Consider the following 18,059-nt stretch of genomic DNA (forward strand, 5'->3'; position numbering starts at 1 on the left):
AGAAGTATCTTTAAAAAAAGAAATATTGCAAAATCTTTTACAATGTAAGTCAAAAGGATGACAGATGGTGAAAGATATGACTGTGGCATTAATTATTCGGGGTCTGTGACGCAAATGTTTGGTGGTTACATTCGTACTTCCCCTCATGCTCTGCAGACAACTCAAAACTTCAGAAAAAATCATATTTTTGAACATTTTAAAGACCAGACGTTTTTACCTGGTAGAGCATGACAGGCTCCATGCTGTAACCCAGCATCTCAGCAAACTCTCTGGCAATCACCGACTTGCCGCAACCCTAGAAATAAAAGAAGGTATTCGTTATTAAAACCAGATTCACTATGTGCATTGTATGTGTATATGTATATCATGTGTTAGCCACCTTAGGTCCTATCAGACATATGTCCTTAACCATGTGCGACTGTATCATCTCGGCCAACAACTGGGAGTGGCTTGGTGTATGAATGTAGGTGGGACTGCTTTTGGGTGGACGTGGCTCCTTAACGCCTGCTGGAACCTGAAGTTTCATAAACAGGAGAAACAAGCATGAAGGAGGCAAACAACAGCAGCAGCATCTTATTGGTGAAGCCTGACATTTTACCCTGTGTGGGAAGAAAAAAAAAGTAAAAAAGAAAGTAAAAAATATGTTTAGCTCCCTTTATGGTTACTTTCTTATGACTGGCTGCCCCTCACAAACAAGTTTGCACAGCTGGTGTGCAAAGCTTTGTGCTTGCAGCCAGCACTGTGTGCCTAAGATGACCATATTAAGGATGTTTCCCCTTATTAACTTAGTACAAAAAGTAGAAAAAACACACATACCACTCCCTCAGTGGGTGAGAGTGGTATGTGTGTGATAGTTTATATCGATATTTTGGTTTTGCTGCCCCCAGACTTGGGTCATTCCACCGCGGTCATTCAGACATCACCTGGAGTGGCTCTGTGCCCCACGGATTAAGAACCACTGCCCTAAACAAACCCGTGATTCACAGATTCACTGCCAAACAGCTGGAAACAAAATTCATTATTTTTTAAGAACTCTGCGTTAAACAAGCAAAAAAAAACCACTACATATTAGGAGCCAACACAGTTCCTGCCACACATGAAGAAAATGCAGCCTCAAAGAGTTAACCAGAGTGATATCATTTGTTTGCCTGCAGGATCCACACCACTATTTTTAGTAGTCTGAAAGGATGTCTGTTTTTTCAAACACTATGCAGAGACACATTCACATACACTGCTGCTTTTTTATCTAACATGAAGAATTAATGACTGATAAAGATGTTGCCTTAACAAAATTTACATTCAGCTACAGAGTGTCAGTGAGAGATAAGACGGTCAAGCTACTGATACAGTGTCTGCCTGTCTGTCCGTGTGTGGTCTGCGACGTGATAATGGGCATCTCTATAAAAGGATGACTTAATCACTCTGCATGTTTTTTGATTCATAATGAAGCCTAATGCTTGCACTCATTAGGATTGATTACACTATAGATTTGCTTTATGCATTTTTTTTATACATTAAATGCTTTTTATTGTTAATGTTCGAATGGACTAATGGAAATTTAATAGAGTGACATTATCTGAAAAATGCAGGATGGGTTTTCTGCAAAATCTAACCCGTCTGACGCCAATGCAACGCTTCAGTGACTCTCACATTGTCAAACGTGAGAAACGCTAGTTAACAGTTGCTTAGGAAATGAGCCCGCTAATCATAAATATCAATAATGACTAACTGTGACTATTGTAAACAACTCACGACTCCAGCTAGCACAGAAAAATTACACAGTATCTTAAGAAAAAAAAACAGTGAAATAAGTACGTAAGGCTGGCTTATTTATGACTGACACATAGTTGTAATGAATTTGGCCAAATTATAAGCCATATCAATGTTGTACGATTTGTGTTAGTCAGAGCTAGCTGGCTAACCGCGTAATATGTATGCTAACCTTGCCAGACAGTTAAATCTGCACAGCGTGCAAACTAGACTTTAGCTTAAATGTTTACTGCAAACAGTGACCAAAAAATAAAACCAACAAGGACGTATTTAAAACTGCTGTTCCCTTGATGACCACTTGAGGTCAGCTCCAAAGACACTAATCTCCACTGACTCACATATCAAAATGCTCAACTTTACAGCAGAAATACAGTATGTCTATGTCATGGTATTAAAAAAATGGTATTTAAAAAAAAGAAGAAAAAATTGCTATCTTGAAATTAGGGTATTTTTTCTTCACTCATTGTATTAAGGTCTAAAGGTTGGTCTTGATGCATACTCAATTTGGCCGTAGCGTTTTCAGTGGGAGAAACATTTCGTCACTCATCCAAGTGACTTCTTCAGTCTCAGCTGACCATTGATCTTTGACCACTGATCTTTGGCGGAGTCATTTACATGAAACGGGAAAGACCATCTCTGAATCGCGGAGGGTATGGAGGACCACAAGAGCCACGCACATCGAAATAAAAAATTCTGTGCTTAATTAATGAATTGTAGAATAAAATCTGCATTTGTAAATTCATTTTTGAATTCCAATTTAATAAACTGATTTTTAAAATGCTTTTTAATAAACTTCATTTCAAAAAACATTTTCGAATTCCACTTTAATAAACTTCATTTCAAAAAACATTTTCGAATTGCACTTTAATAAACTGCATTTCAAAATCCTTTTTCGAATTGCACTTTAATAAACTTCATTTCAAAAAACATTTTCGAATTGCACTTTAATAAACTTCATTTCAAAAACCTTTTTTGAATTGCACTTTAATAAACTTCATTTCAAAAACCTTTTTTGAATTGCACTTTAATAAACTGCATTTCAAAATCCATTTCCCTTTCCTGTTCGCTCAGGGATTAACATGTGGATTAGCAGTTGGATTAACAACTTCATTTTAAAAATCCTGCTGCTATTCAAATTAGCCACACCGTGGGATGTAAGGAGCTCTCTGATTGGTTGGTCAGACACAGGCTGTCTGCCAGCCTGGATTTTTCTAGCTCATAGCTTCGCCCTGCTAAGAAGCGTGTGTGCTTGTACAAAGGCCGTTCAGCCTCGGGATTTACACTCGGCTCGACACGGATATGTGAAGAATGAAGGGGCCCTGCAGCGAAACGGAGAGCGCAACCTCTGATTGAGTGCCTGTTTTCGCAGTCTGACCACCTGTTGAAGGTAACGTGCTAACATGGCTAACGCTAGCATCACTGCACGTAGCCTTGTTATTTTAAGGTCATCTTAGCTTATGAAAATTTTACGTCGCAGCTGTACGAGCTAGCTACGTGTTTTGTAAGCTGCTGTGCTCTTCACAAATAAAGCTGGAAGCAGCTCAGACTGTTAGAACCAGCACTGAGGCCTGTTACATTTATACAGTGTTAGAGCAATGGCTGCAACCTACCTACAGCCTTTAAACTAACGATTAAAATGCTGACAGTAAACTCGTCAGTCCAGATGTTACCACATTACTTTGTGATAATTAGAGTTAAAACAACTGAGACAGGCTGATTAAAATAACAGCTGTCAGTTCTCTCATTCCTTATATCAAGACTGGAGATCACACTAATCCACATGTTAATCCCTGAGCGAACAGGAAAGGGAAATGGATTTTGAAATGCAGTTTATTAAAGTGCAATTGAAAAAAGGTTTTTGAAATGAAGTTTATTAAAGTGCAATTCGAAAATGTTTTTTGAAATGAAGACTTGAAAAGCATTTTAAAAATCAGTTTATTAAAATTAAGCACAGAATTTTTTATTTCGATGCGCGTGGCTCTTGTGGTCCTCCATACTCTGAATCGAGGAGGGGGCCTAAGGGTACATCTTTTCCCATCTTACTTTGCCGTGATTGCAGCCATTCCCCAACTCTCTGTGAATAATGGTACTCATTGCCATCAATCAATGATCACTGATCAATGGGCTTTGATGAGTGGTCATGACAATTTGCAGATCAAGGAACTGACCTCACATCCCACTGTTCATTCAGTGGGCTAGATTTGTGCAAATGTGCTGTTTATAAGGTTGGGGAAACCTGCAGTCAGCTGAGACTGAAGAAGTCACTTGGATGATGACGCAGCGTTTCTCCCACTGAAAACCCTACGTCCAGATGAACAGAATCAGCCTTTTGGGGTCTAAAGGTTGGGTAATAATTGCGCTGTCCACAGAGGTTGCTTGACTTTATATGTTCTGCTCGTCCCTCTGGAGCATCTTTGAAATGCTTATTTGAAGAAATACAACTTGATTTGTTTATGTCTAGTTAGTGAATTAAATTATATCCTTCACTGATTTGTAACATCTTGATACTAATTGGGTATCTGTGTCTTTGCAATGATCCCAACTTGCAAACCAAGCTGGTTAGCTGATAACCTACAGTCCAATAAACAAGAAGGCAACTACCACACCTCTAAATTCAAGGCTTCAAAATAAAAGTTCACAAAGCAGTGGGCGATGTCATGCTGGCTATGTCTGTCTTTTATATGTAGTCTATGGTGTACACCCAGTCTGCTGGTACCTGAAAGGTGATGTCTTTGTCCACTACATGTAAAGTGATGTCTGCATGGCCTTCTACATCTTTTGCCGTGGACACACTCAAAATGGTGGTGGGTGCTGGCTGACGATGACCATCCAGAAGCTCAAATCGCTGTGAAAGAACCCATATAAAGCAAAACTGATGCCTTCAATCAACCATATGATGTTCAGGCTATATCAAGCATGCACCTGAGGTAAAACCATATACAGAAGACACTTTAACATCACATCTTGACTTACACTGAGTACACCCTCAACAGCAGTGCGACCGTCCTTGCCCAACATACTGTTATATGGATAAAGCCTATGGAGCAGTTGCTGGCAGGATAGCATTGGGAAAGAGTTCTGGAAAAGGACAGAAAAGTCATGCAGGCACTAGTAACTTTAAAAAGAATTTCTCCTTTAAATTTTTGGCTTTCATTTCTCTATCTCGCTCCTGTCTCACCAGGACATGAAGGGCAGGAAGCAGGTTGTCCACAGGAAAGTCAGGAAGGCCTAGGCTGGATGATTCCTGGGAGCATAGCGTAGTAGCTAGTGAGAGCAGCTGGGAAACTCTGACACACAGGAAACAACACAATACTGCATGAAGACACAGACCATCAAAGAATACTCGCACTTCAGTATGCATCTACCTAAATGTACCTTTCTGCAGCGACATTTGGTCCTGCTGAGTACAGCAACTCCAACTGGTCCTGAAAATATACAGAAGAAAACAAGACTTAAATATCCTCAAAGTCTCACAAATTTACTGCAGAACACTGTTGGCTGAGAGGCCAGAGAGAAAGAAAACAAAAGCTCAATATTTAAATTCCAGAACAAATTCAAAACTAATATATCCTTCTAGTATTATCGCAAATTTTCTTCAGTATAATAACATTTCAGTATGTTGTACAAAGTGTGTTATGTTTATTATCAGAGTGCATAAAAGGAAAATTTGTATCGCTGCGTCTCTTTCTCCCCCACAGCCACACCTTTCTTATCTTATTGAAGCTTTCAGATCTTATTGAAGCTTTCAGCTTGCAGATTACTTTCTTTTAAGTAATCTGTAAATTTGTGGATTGACCTTGAATGGTAGGTAATAGACGTCTCTAGCCTGGAAGCGAGAGCGGAGAGGAGGATCCAGCGGATTGCCTTTGTACTTGGGTACAGGAAGACCAAGCGCGATGACCCGAAAGTCCTCGCTTACGCGGACAATCTTCCAGCTGTCCAGCTCCTCTTTGGTGTGCTCCTGAAATGCATCAAGGTAAGAAAAATGGCCTATAACTTCCTTTCATCTCACACATTTGATATTAAATGCTATTTTTATCCAAAAGGCTGCAGGTCCAAAGCTCCATGTGACAAGTACAGACTCTGAATGTCACACAGCAGCAGGATTTATAGCAACAGCATTTTTTCCCTCAAAACACAACAAGAGCACTGTAGGAGTAGTGTGAAAATTCACTGCTTAAGTGGGAATTTACATATAGACATGACTCCATAAACAACAGCCAGCATTATAAAAAATAATAACAGCGCCCCCAGTGCTACCCCTGAGGCTCCCAGTAGATGAACCTGTGCTAGAAATGTGAAAATCCTAGGTAATATCCTTCTTGAGTTATCGCATTTTCACCTTGACCTGGAAGTTAAGATGACCAATATTTGAACTTGTCTGACATTTTTAGTGAATGCACCTAAGTGTCAATTTGAAAATCTTATGTCGCCTTGATCTTGAATTATCATGTTCACAAACTTGGGTGCCCACACTGCCCAGGCATTTGTCCAGCGTGGCGACAATAGCCCATCAAACATTTACAGCTGAGGGGTTAAAAAAAGTTAATGCCTCAGCTGTTGTTACCTAAAAAGATTAGTCCCATGTGTAAGTTCTAGTTTAGAAATTAGCCGTGGGAAGTGTTTGACTTGTGCAGGCGAGTGTGCTGCTCTGACCTGCAGCAGCTTGTCATAACGCTCCGCTGACATGAGGAAGCGGCCATCCTCCAGCTGCATCTCTCGATTCTCCAGCAGGTTGTTAAGAACAGGCAGGACGTTCCTCTCGGCTTTCTCCAGCCCCTCCAGGACCAGGACTCGGCCTCTTATTGCGGCCCTTACAGCACACTAGGAAAAAGCATTAAAAGTCAAGACAAAGCAATGAAGTCAATCAATACTTCAGAAATAATAGGAGAGGAAGGGGAAGGATGTTGTAAACTCTTCCAACACATGATGAGTTTTGCCTCAGGTCAAATCTGTACAGGATGACCTCTGATCTCTGGGCTAAAAGCTTTTGTACAGACAGGGAATCTGACCTTCCACCAGTCCTCATTGTGTATACTCTATATAAGACAGTATAAGCTTCCGATAAAGCTTTTCCTGAGGTTGTCCTCATCTGTGTTTGTCCTCCAAGCTACTCAGAAACTTTCAAACCAGTCTCTGCTGTTTTAAGAAGCTCTATTTTCTCCCACCAAATGTGGGATAAAACATCTCAAGTTTATACAGTGTGTGTGCAAATGCATGTGTCTGCGCACATTTCTGAAGAAATCAAAAAGCACGTCTGACGTCAAGAGGCAGGAAACTTTAGCTGTCTGGGTGGACCGCAGAGCGAGCGGCTATGTAATTAGGTTAACATGTAAATGCGTGGCAGGTTGTGTGGGAAGCAGAGCCATAAAACTATAGTGAGGACCAGATGCTCTATATTTAACTCTTGATCCATTTTCGGCACCAACGCTGTAATCAGATAATTGTTAGAAATGTAAATGACGCAGGATGTAGAGTAGGAGAGAGAGAAAGAGAGAGACGGGGAAGCACAGAGGGGCCTTGTGCTATGTCTGACACCAGCCATGCAGAAAAAAAGAAAAACATCCCACCAAATGCTTTTAGCCACTTAGAAATGTTAGAAATGTCACAGAACAGTGAATGTGTAAAATTAATGTAACTAGAACTATTTAAAAAAAGAGTTAAAAGTCTACAGAGTCATCACTTCCTATAACATCTCTTTGTGTTATATGTGATGTTTCATTTTTTTTCATAATGCTATGTGTATGAATCAAAAAGCTTCTGTTCCTAATTTACCTACTTCATGCGCATACAGAAGCATGTTTTCCCCAAAGTGTTTGCAGGTCACAACATAGACTGTATACAAACGATAGATGCAGCATCAGGTACGTCCAAGTTCCTTAAACCTGCAGTCTTTGAAATGACCAGTAAAGGGCAACTTCCTAGTGGCAATTTCTCTAGTGATTTATGACCTCAGTAAGTATTTTCCTAATAGATTTATTGTCAGTAGTTTCCAGTCTTAATGAATACAATATGATGTTAATTTTTTATAGTACGCTGTATTTTGAATAAGAAAAGACTACAAAGAAGGGAATCCTTCAGAGCTTGGCTAGAGTGTGACTGAAAAGTCGCTACTACACAAGTGTGCAGTCTGCTCATTTTCTCAGACAGGTCTACCTATGCCCATCATGTCACATCAGTTTAAAAAACAAAAAAACAAACCAGAATGGCGATGGCAAAAACAAAATCTTAAGTTGAGACTTTCAAAACAAGAGTCCACAAACCAAAACGGGTCAAGACTCCAGTTAACAAGGGTCCAAAACCATTTTAAGCTTTAATGGTAGGTTGAGAACCTAAAAAAGAACAAATTTAACACAACTCAAGCTGAAAATAAATTTGAATGATTTACAGATTCTGTATTTTTTTTAATAAATGGCCTAGCATGATATAAAAAAAAGTTTTAAAAATCAACCCTAGATAATATTTTTAATGTCACATAATATCCAATAAAATAATTTTAAATGTCCCACAAACCAGATTTTTAGAGTCTGATGTCCTCTGGCTCTGCTCTTGTCCCAGAACATTTCAAATTAAATCAATTAGCCTGCTTGAGTCCTGAACAAAAATGTTTTCCATTATTTCCGGATTTTTGGCTTCTAATTTGACAACAAACCTCTATTTACTCTGTGGTAATTCAGCCACGGAAGTGAGTTTTGTTTCCCCCATGGGGCCGGCCCTTTAACTTTAACTAGTGGAAATAAGAGAATCCTGTTTTCTTGTGGATACCTTTGAATTATATTTATATTTAATTATAATTACATGTGATATTTAATTGCAAGTTTTTTTGTTTTTGTTTAATTTTTTGTGTTGAAAAAAATTTTGTACTTTAAAAAAAAAAAAGACTTTTCCAACATGTAACTCTGCCTAGAAAGTGTAGAAAGTGCATCCTCTCAAATGATTTCAGCACAGCTGTACGTTTGGGTTCAGATTCAGCTCTAGTGGAGGTGGAAGGCTTTTTATTACTGTAATAGAGACTTATTTGTAGACCGGGTTTGAGGTAAGCTGCCTTACATAAGAGCCAGCTAAATGAAGAAGGGTGACTGGGAAATGTCAAAAATATAACAAGCATGCGATTACATCCATGTGACTCCTTCATGCATACTTTGGGGGTCGGGTGATGCTTGGAATGAAGGAGGAAGGGTGAAGAAAAAAAAAAAAAGACCAAGAACCAGAGATAGAAAATGAAGTGGAAGGAGGGGAGGGGAGGGACAGCTTAAGCTCAGGGACTGACACGTTAAGCCTGAATATAGGGCTCCAAATCAGCACAGACCCCTGAGGAATACTTGGATGTTCTAGTTAACACACAAACGCACACCTCCTACAAAACTATTCTCAAAGAGAAAAGCTCTCTAATTTGCACCCACACATCTCCAGTCCATAAAACAAATGTTGGAAAATATAATATGTACACAGTGTTATTGCACCAGACACATGGCACAGGACTCATAATCCACAACATCCCAACAACATAAAACTTTTCCACTGGACGTTTGAATGTAGGAAAGCCCAGAAATAAGCAATCTTTCACCCCATTTATTAACGTCAATAATGCTGTTTCTATGGAAACAATGGACAATGTTTTGATTTAGATAAAGAGGTGGGAGGAAGATGAGCCTCAGGCAGAGGGAGTTGGATGAGTTGGCTAGCTTTTCTTGTTCCAGGGAAAGATGTGCACTGATAGAAACAAAACTATTAAAGTCATTAAGGGATGAAGACTGTTTAATCAAACAACTTGATCATGTATATTTTTCACAAATGGTTATTCCCAGTTTCAGTTTGTGTCTATGGTTAAATGATTTTCCATGAAAACTTTTTTTTTTCTCCTAATGTTCTAACAGAGAAGATGGTCCGACTATACAATGCTACCTTACTTAAGTTACGGGGAAGTGTTGCAGCCCTAATCCAGGGTTTGAGTCCATGTTTGGTTTATCACTGAACCAGTGATACAAGTGAATATGCAGATATTCATAAAACAGTTACAGCATTTTCAACAACTCTGTTGGAGCTTTGATGGACTGGCGACTAGGGATGGGTATCGTTTAGGTTTTATCCGATATCGGTGCCAAACCGGTACTTTTGAAACCGTGCCGGTGCTTAAACGGTGCTCAAACCGGTGCTTAAAGAATGGAGAACACAAAATTGGTCCAAAAACCTCTCATGTTTAGCTGGGTTTTTTTTGTAAAAAGATAACAATGTAAGCCTTTTCTGCAGCTATAGGGCATATATGGTATCACTCTTGGCTGGAAGCAGTGCTTAAACAATGGAAAAAACACAAACTTTGTCCAAAAACCTCTCATGTTTAACTGTTTCCCACTTTTTCTTTGGTCATTTTAGCCTTTTTAGCCAGGGTGAAGGGAGTATCTGCCATCAAACAAGAAGACAGCCGCATGTAACTACGACAGTGTTTGCTAATTCACCTTACATGCATCAATTTAATAATGTGGTTAGCCTACTCAACGTAAATTACACACGAACAACATTAAGCTACTCACGCAGAGAATTAAGCTACTCACTGCCATCATCATCCATCATCATTTCTGCTACACTGGCAGGGCTAGGGGCCAGGACTCTCCTCTTCGAGTTTTTGGGGGATGTTGCTAACTCCAGGTCCGATAACAGGCACCACACCCGCAGTAGATGTGCTCGGTGTGAGGTCTCGCAGCAAGCTATCAAACACGGTGCATTTCTCGGCTTTAAAAAAAAACGCTATGCGTCGCCAGGTGTTTCATCAGATTCGAGGTGTTACCTCCTTTGCACAGTATCACCTTAAAGCACTTGTTGCAGGCTGCTGAGTTTGCATATTTTGCTGTGAAGTACAGCCAGACTTTTGACCGCTTCGTCTTGGGCGTTTTTAATCTGTAGCTCTGCTCTAAAAGAACGTACGTACCTGGGCCCGCCTACTATCCTCGGAAACGTAAAATGATTGGCTAGAATTGGCTCAGGAAAAAAAAAAAGCACCGAAATAAAGCACCGAAATGTGCGCTGCTTTTCGGTCTGGTTACTACCGTTTATGTCAGAACACACCGGTACCCATCCCTACTGGCGACCTGTCCAACAGCCTTTTGTGCTACGGATTGGTAGCCACTAAAATATAGCAGTTTCCTTTATGAACTTGACCATTTATCTAGATTACATGCACATCTATGATTCAGAATCACCAGTTAACCTAACATTCATGTCTTTGGACTGTGGGAGAGAGCTAGAGCACCCAGAGGAAACCCAAGTAGGCACAGGGAGAACGTGCAAACTCCACACAGAAAAGCTCAGCCAGCCGCTGGGTTTGAACCAGGAAACCTCTTGCTGTGAGTACTAGTTACTTCACAGCAAACCTAGGAAAATAGATGGATAGACATATGGATGACAGTTAAAAATTTCAGCATGACTTCAGCATCCCTTCCATATCCAGTCATATAAAAGGACCAATGCTGGAAGAAAATTCCCTCAACATGACAAAATGCTGTTAATTTCAACTAATGAAGAGTGTGTGTTGGGACTACTTCCTATTTCAGTACATTATGTTGACAATTATAAAATACGAAAAATAAACTTAAATTGAACATATTAATAAAGTACCTAGTATCTCAAATACAATCATTTGCCCCAGTTGTTATATGTAATTTAGGCATTTTGTCAAGGTAAACAAACCCAGGTTGTATGACTTACAACGGCTCTTGAAACTGATTCTACTCTCATCAGAGAGTACAAAGCTCCGAATTCATGAGTTATTTTTCAAAGGCGTCTGGATTCTATTAATGCTAAAGCTTGGGGAAGGGGAATCATAGCTGCACTGGTAAAATATGGAGGAGTGCACTGATGCATACTATTTCTATAACTGCCCAATAAACAGTTAAGCTGTATTAGCCTGGGGTCATGCTAATAATAACATAGTCAACCTGGTACCTTCTACATTAAGGTGCCCACAACGGCCCGGTGTCGAGTCCAGCCAAACATCTTTATTGTAGGTCACACCTGTTTTAATCTCTTAATTTCCTGTCATCTCTCTACTGACAGACTCAAATAAAAGCTTAGTTCATGCAGAAGATGCTACTGATAACAGTCAATATTGCTTCTAGTGTTTGTTTAGTGTGGCACACCAAAGCACCTTTTCCCCTCTTAAATTTGCTTACAGTTGTGTGTGACATCTAAAAATAGTCTACTCCTCTTATCTGGACTACATTGTACATAGGGATGGGTACCGGTGTCCGGTGCCATGATAGCACCGGTTCTGACATAAACGGTAGTAACCAGACCGAAAAGCAGCGCACATTTCGGTGCTTTATTTCGGTGCTTTTTTTTTTTTTTCCTGAGCCAATTCTAGCCAATCATTTTACGTTTCCGAGGATAGTAGGCGGGCCCAGGTACGTACGTTCTTTTAGAGCAGAGCTACAGATTAAAAACGCCCAAGACGAAGCGGTCAAAAGTCTGGCTGTACTTCACAGCAAAATATGCAAACTCAGCAGCCTGCAACAAGTGCTTTAAGGTGATACTGTGCAAAGGAGGTAACACCTCGAATCTGATGAAACACCTGGCGACGCATAGCGTTTTTTTTTTAAAGCCGAGAAATGCACCGTGTTTGATAGCTTGCTGCGAGACCTCACACCGAGCACATCTACTGCGGGTGTGGTGCCTGTTATCGGACCTGGAGTTAGCAACATCCCCCAAAAACTCGAAGAGGAGAGTCCTGGCCCCTAGCCCTGCCAGTGTAGCAGAAATGATGATGGATGATGATGGCAGTGAGTAGCTTAATTCTCTGCGTGAGTAGCTTAATGTTGTTCGTGTGTAATTTACGTTGAGTAGGCTAACCACATTATTAAATTGATGCATGTAAGGTGAATTAGCAAACACTGTCGTAGTTACATGCGGCTGTCTTCTTGTTTGATGGCAGATACTCCCTTCACCCTGGCTAAAAAGGCTAAAATGACCAAAGAAAAAGTGGGAAACAGTTAAACATGAGAGGTTTTTGGACAAAGTTTGTGTTTTTTCCATTGTTTAAGCACTGCTTCCAGCCAAGAGTGATACCATATATGCCCTATAGCTGCAGAAAAGGCTTACATTGTTATCTTTTTACAAAAAAAACCCAGCTAAACATGAGAGGTTTTTGGACCAATTTTGTGTTCTCCATTCTTTAAGCACCGGTTTGAGCACCGTTTAAGCACCGGCACGGTTTCAAAAGTACCGGTTTGGCACCGATATCGGATAAAACCTAAACGATACCCATCCCTAATTGTACACATGAATGTTGGATTGCTTTGGTTATGAAAAATAAAAAACAAGTCTGGTTTTATAGAAGTCATGTTATGGGATAACAGCTCTTTTTTTCCCCACAATCTACACCCTGAGTAAATCCTTTACTGATAAGTTTGGTCTCTGTCACCAGTTTCAAGTCACTGATTATAATATGACTTTCATTGTCTAAACCATGGTCCAGGGATAGATAGATAGATAGATCTTTTTAAATTTCTGCTCTGTAACTATGCCTTAACTGGATGCCCCATTCTCTAATTAATTTTTTCTTGTAAGTTGATCAAATGTCTTAAAACATTTTCCCTCTATGAGTGGAGTGGTCTGAAAGGGCCACAGGCAAACATTTTATAATGAAATTGCATTGTGTCACATGGATGGAACCCTGCCATTCAATTTAGTAAAAGGAGTCACAAGCATCAAAATGATAAACTTAACAAAATCTGCTGGAGGTGAACAAAACTACCACGTCAGCAGTGTGAAGGCACTAATGGCTGATTTGTGCTGGAACACAAACAAGCTGCCTCGCTTTATCAAACTATAAAACTGCTCAGTACACTGCTCATGTGTAGGAAATGCTGCTTCTTTGATGTGTTTACTCCTGATGCATTAACAAGGAACTCAATGCATATACACATTCATAAAACCACTTTCTCAGAGCACTAAGAGCAGTGAAGACAGTGGAGTGGCACTACAGTAAGTGGACTCCCTTCCAGCTGCAGTCTAATTATAAGAAAGCCTAATTAGCTGCAAGTCTGCCTGTTCCAGGAGAGCAGCTTTCTGAGTAAAGTTTAAGCGATAAATGTGCTGAAAATAAAACATGAAAAACTTCCCCGTTTCCATGGAGCTGATGTCTGAACTGTTACACGACTGATTTATTTTTTACGCAGATGAAGCCATGTGCTAATTAGTCGTGGATAATGACATGACTGACTAAATGTTAATTATCACAGCTTATTATCAGTTGTGACTCTTTGAAGCCCAATGCCACAGTTTAATGATCAGCCTTATCTGGACTTGGCTTTTCTTCCCATTTCATAATTCGTTTTTCTGTAGCTGTGAGACAATAAATGGAGATGGATGGAAAACACAAAGTTCTCCTTAGAGAAACCGGCCTGGATAATGAGGAACTGCTGGTTTCTATGGTTACTCAACTTACAGAGTCCACACAGAATGGAGGCATATGTTTGCCGAAAGACTCGATCGATCAAAAAGGAGCATGGAAGGCAAGAGAATGAAAATGTGGAAGAGTGCAAAACTGTGTTGAAGCAACATTATGTGTTACTATGTTTCATGCGAGGACAAGGCGCACTCAGTTAATGTTCTACTCACACTCCAAGCTGTGTTTGCCTTCAACTGTGGTTTTAATGGTTCTGTCGTATTACACAAACACATAGCCAGAAACTCATGATTGTACATTTTTATTATTGTAATTAATGCAAAAAAAGCAATCCCAAATCTTTCAGTTGTATTTAGCATACAGGCCATGGACCTAGCATACATCCAGCTGTTGTGGCAATTGCTTTGGCTTTGTGATGCATAATGCACAACTAAAATAAAACAATATTTCAGAAAACACAATATTACACTTTACAGCTTTCATCAAAAATAATTCAAATGTTGATGTAAAGTGGATTTATGTCGAAGCCTGCATATTAGACTGTGTACGATCCATTAAATAAGCTTACCTGGTCTATGTAGAAGGCCGTCCCCGATCGAATCTCTCTCCTCTGTTTCAGGTCGGTCTCTGTGGTGTCCCTGGACAAAGCGACATACTCCACTTCCCGTTTAGTCAACTCCTAGTCAAGAGCAAGAGAACAAGTTTGGCTTGTTAAAAGTTAAAAGCATATTCTCTGGCTTATCTGATGCCAAATAATATGATAGAATTGTAAAAATAAATCAAATTACTATGCGTATCCTGCAAAGACACTCCTAGTCCACCGTTTATTAGAACTAACCTGGTAGAGGACAATTTACTCTTTACTTTGGTGCCGAATTTGTATAAAAGTTTCCATCGCACTATTAGAATGATACAACTTTATATTTATCTTATTAAAGCTATGCAATGTTTTAAAACTGCATTTACATTTCACTACTTTGACTGTATGAACTTCTGCACTTTCTGAATTTTGCCACTTTGATAAATAATCGTTCTAAGGATGCTGCACTAGAATAAGACCTGTGTGGGAGTTACTGTGAGCCATGTACACATTTCCACAAAGGTCAGTAAATTTACTTTAGGCAGGCCACACGGTCAAGCTCAGCCACAATCCCTGAAAATCAGCTGATTTCACTTAAATTCACAAGTGCTTAGTTACTCCACATCTGCAAGCCGCTTTGCAACCAAAGCCAAAACTATGGCATCTACAATACTGAACCGCAGTTCCATCTTCCATATCACGGTAATGTTTAATGATTGTTTAGCAACAAGTGAGCAGGAAAAACATCAGAATAATGGAGTTTTTAATTTTTGTTCATGGTTCAGTCCTAATCACGTGATCAAAACTGTGGTTTAAAGAAAAAAAAGAAAAAGATACTCCTCTTATATTGAGTGTTTCAGTGTGTAACATGAGGACTCACAAGGTACTGCATAGCAATGGATCTTCTCAGGGGTCCTGGGGGGCCAATGAGGAACACATCCTGACCCAAAAGGTCTTTCTGCATAATCCATCGGAGGTGTTGAGCCACCGTCTGCGGTAGGGAGTCTGAAACTGGCCAAAACAAAAAAGCAAAAAGGAAACGTTTAATGCTGACATACCTATAGGCTTTGTTGTGACATACACACACAGAAGATTACCTACTGTGTTTCACAGGAACAAGCTCTGGATTCTGGGGTGGCTTGAGTTTGTAAGTGATCTCACCAATCTTCACTGTGTCACCTGTAAAGGAACAGGATGACCAATGCATTAGACAGTTTTTGACAGACAAGTCAAGTCATAATCACAACAGTAGAGTTGATTTTATATTCACATTAGTGTTAGTCTTTGATAAAGGTACAATAAAAAATAAATATATAAAACGAAAAACACTTCTCAAACAGTTTCGGTTTAACAATATGGTTTTATTAGATTTGCAAATCACTGCATTCTGTTTTCATTCAAATTTTACAGTGTCACAATCTTTTTGGAAACTGTTCACTTACTTAACTTTTGACTTGCATAAGTTTCAAGTGTATAAAAGGCAGCTGACTCAGGGGTATGAATCAGTGTTGTGCACTGTTGTCCCCCTCCCCCCGGCAAGACTGTCCTATGTTGGTAATAATGTAGTAAGGTTGCAGAAAACCTGGTGCAAATCCCTGGACAGATCTGTGGTGCATCTCAGGGTGAACATAGAGACAGGCAACAGTTCACACTCTTGCATGATCTAATAATTATTTGTCTTTCCTAAAGTTTGCTCTTAAACTTAAGATTTACTCTCCCAGAATGGAATTAAGCTGCTTCTGCTCAGCTCTGCTGAGAATCAATAAAGCAATGGTCGGGACTTCCAGTCAATCAATCAATAAATAAATTAAAACATGATTATAGAAATCAAAATCTTATTTGGTTTTCATATATCCTATTTTCAGTGATATCAACTAACAGAAAATTAACTAGGCATATAATTATTTTTTCTCTCTTTTTTGCCATATTTTTCAAGTATCCTTCGTGAAGCCTGGAGAACTATTCCTGAAGACTGTTTAAAGAAATTACATGAAAGTTGCCCTAGAGAGTTATGGCTAAAGAATAAAGGTGATCATACACACTTTGGTTTTGCCTTAAATACTGTCTGTATAATTTCCTTTCCCATTTTCCTATCACATTTCTAAAGAAATGAACGGCGGCCCCAAAACTTTTGCACAGCACTGTAAATATAAAATTGAGTTATTTGTATTAACTATTACAAAAGGTTGATATTAAGATGTAAGTTTCAGCTTCAGGTTTAATTAGCATACATCGTTATCTAAGATTTTGATGTAAATCAGGTTTTAAAAGGTGTCCGGAAAAAACAATACATTTTAAATGGTGTTTGGAACTAAATGTGACAAAAATATTGTCGTTATTTCAGCATGCTCCAGTTTAAAGAGCAACACGTGTGTTATACGTGGCTAAGTACCGTGTTCCAACCTTTCACCTAGTGCAAGTTAAATGCATCGACTGTCTCACTAGATCCAAGTCACTTCTCACTTTAGATGCTGAGCTTACACCGTTTTCCTCTACATGGAACAAACTATATATTCAACAGTATTTTTGCTACCAAGGAGCCACCGCAGTGTGATTCCTGCCCCATTAGACAACAGCTATTTATTTAGCCAGTTAGCTGTCACCAGACACATGTGTTCCTATTTCCAGCTGAAAACAAACTGAAAACACCTGTTCACTGGCTGTATACGTGACATTACAACTTAAATGAAACAATGAAATGAAACAAATGAAATGGCATTACAACTTAAAGGCCGGTTACCTGAGGCTGTGTTCAGAAGTTTGACCTCATGAGTTCTGAACATCCAGCCGTCTCTTCCCAGGACACAACCCAAAATATACCGCACCCTTCTCGCAGCAACAGCCGCAGCTGTGCCGCCACATAAAATCTGGGAGTGCATGTTCAAAATGTCTACGTTATTATACAAAACCTAACAATGAAAAAAAATTAGCAGGCTGTCTTTTAAAACGGTCTGACCCGCGGCCTTATTCCCATTTCACAACAAGCGTCAGCTCATTTTTTAGGAGTCGGAAAAAAATAACAGAAGGACCAAATGGTCCGACACTCAAGTCTTCCGTGGGAATACCATTTTAGTTGAAAAGTGTTCCGTTCGCTCCGATAATTTTTTGCAATATTACTAAGATTCTGTTGTTAAAAAAAACATAGTTTTGTTTAGTAATATTTTAGGTTATTAATTTGGCACGTGGTTGTTGGTACTGGCTTTGGCTAATAAAGAAGGCTACAAATATTGTTTATTGAAAATAACATTTTTTTGTCTTTTGGAATATGTTATGCCCAAATAACTCTTTACAATATATTCTGATTTTAGT

At 39.4% G+C, this 18,059-nt stretch overlaps 1 protein-coding gene across 1 annotated transcript in view; it reads right to left on the minus strand.

Moving 5' to 3' along the window:
• The window catches only part of vwa8 (von Willebrand factor A domain containing 8), a 101,750-nt gene extending 84,003 nt beyond the window's left edge, over positions 1 to 17,747 (minus strand). The window contains exons 1-12 of the mRNA XM_063498727.1: positions 17,491 to 17,747; positions 15,852 to 15,929; positions 15,631 to 15,761; positions 14,739 to 14,849; positions 6,427 to 6,594; positions 5,567 to 5,731; positions 5,146 to 5,195; positions 4,949 to 5,057; positions 4,744 to 4,848; positions 4,487 to 4,615; positions 380 to 514; positions 218 to 295 (exon numbers count right to left, since the gene is read on the minus strand). Coding sequence (XP_063354797.1) covers positions 218 to 295; positions 380 to 514; positions 4,487 to 4,615; positions 4,744 to 4,848; positions 4,949 to 5,057; positions 5,146 to 5,195; positions 5,567 to 5,731; positions 6,427 to 6,594; positions 14,739 to 14,849; positions 15,631 to 15,761; positions 15,852 to 15,929; positions 17,491 to 17,629 — 1,398 coding nt within the window. The 5' untranslated portion in view covers positions 17,630 to 17,747. The remainder of the gene's footprint in view (positions 1 to 217; positions 296 to 379; positions 515 to 4,486; positions 4,616 to 4,743; positions 4,849 to 4,948; positions 5,058 to 5,145; positions 5,196 to 5,566; positions 5,732 to 6,426; positions 6,595 to 14,738; positions 14,850 to 15,630; positions 15,762 to 15,851; positions 15,930 to 17,490) is intronic.
• Between the last annotated feature and the right edge of the window lie 312 nt (positions 17,748 to 18,059).

The sequence above is a fragment of the Pelmatolapia mariae genome, linkage group LG16_19, assembly GCF_036321145.2.
Source record: "Pelmatolapia mariae isolate MD_Pm_ZW linkage group LG16_19, Pm_UMD_F_2, whole genome shotgun sequence".
Taxonomy (NCBI): domain Eukaryota; kingdom Metazoa; phylum Chordata; class Actinopteri; order Cichliformes; family Cichlidae; genus Pelmatolapia; species Pelmatolapia mariae.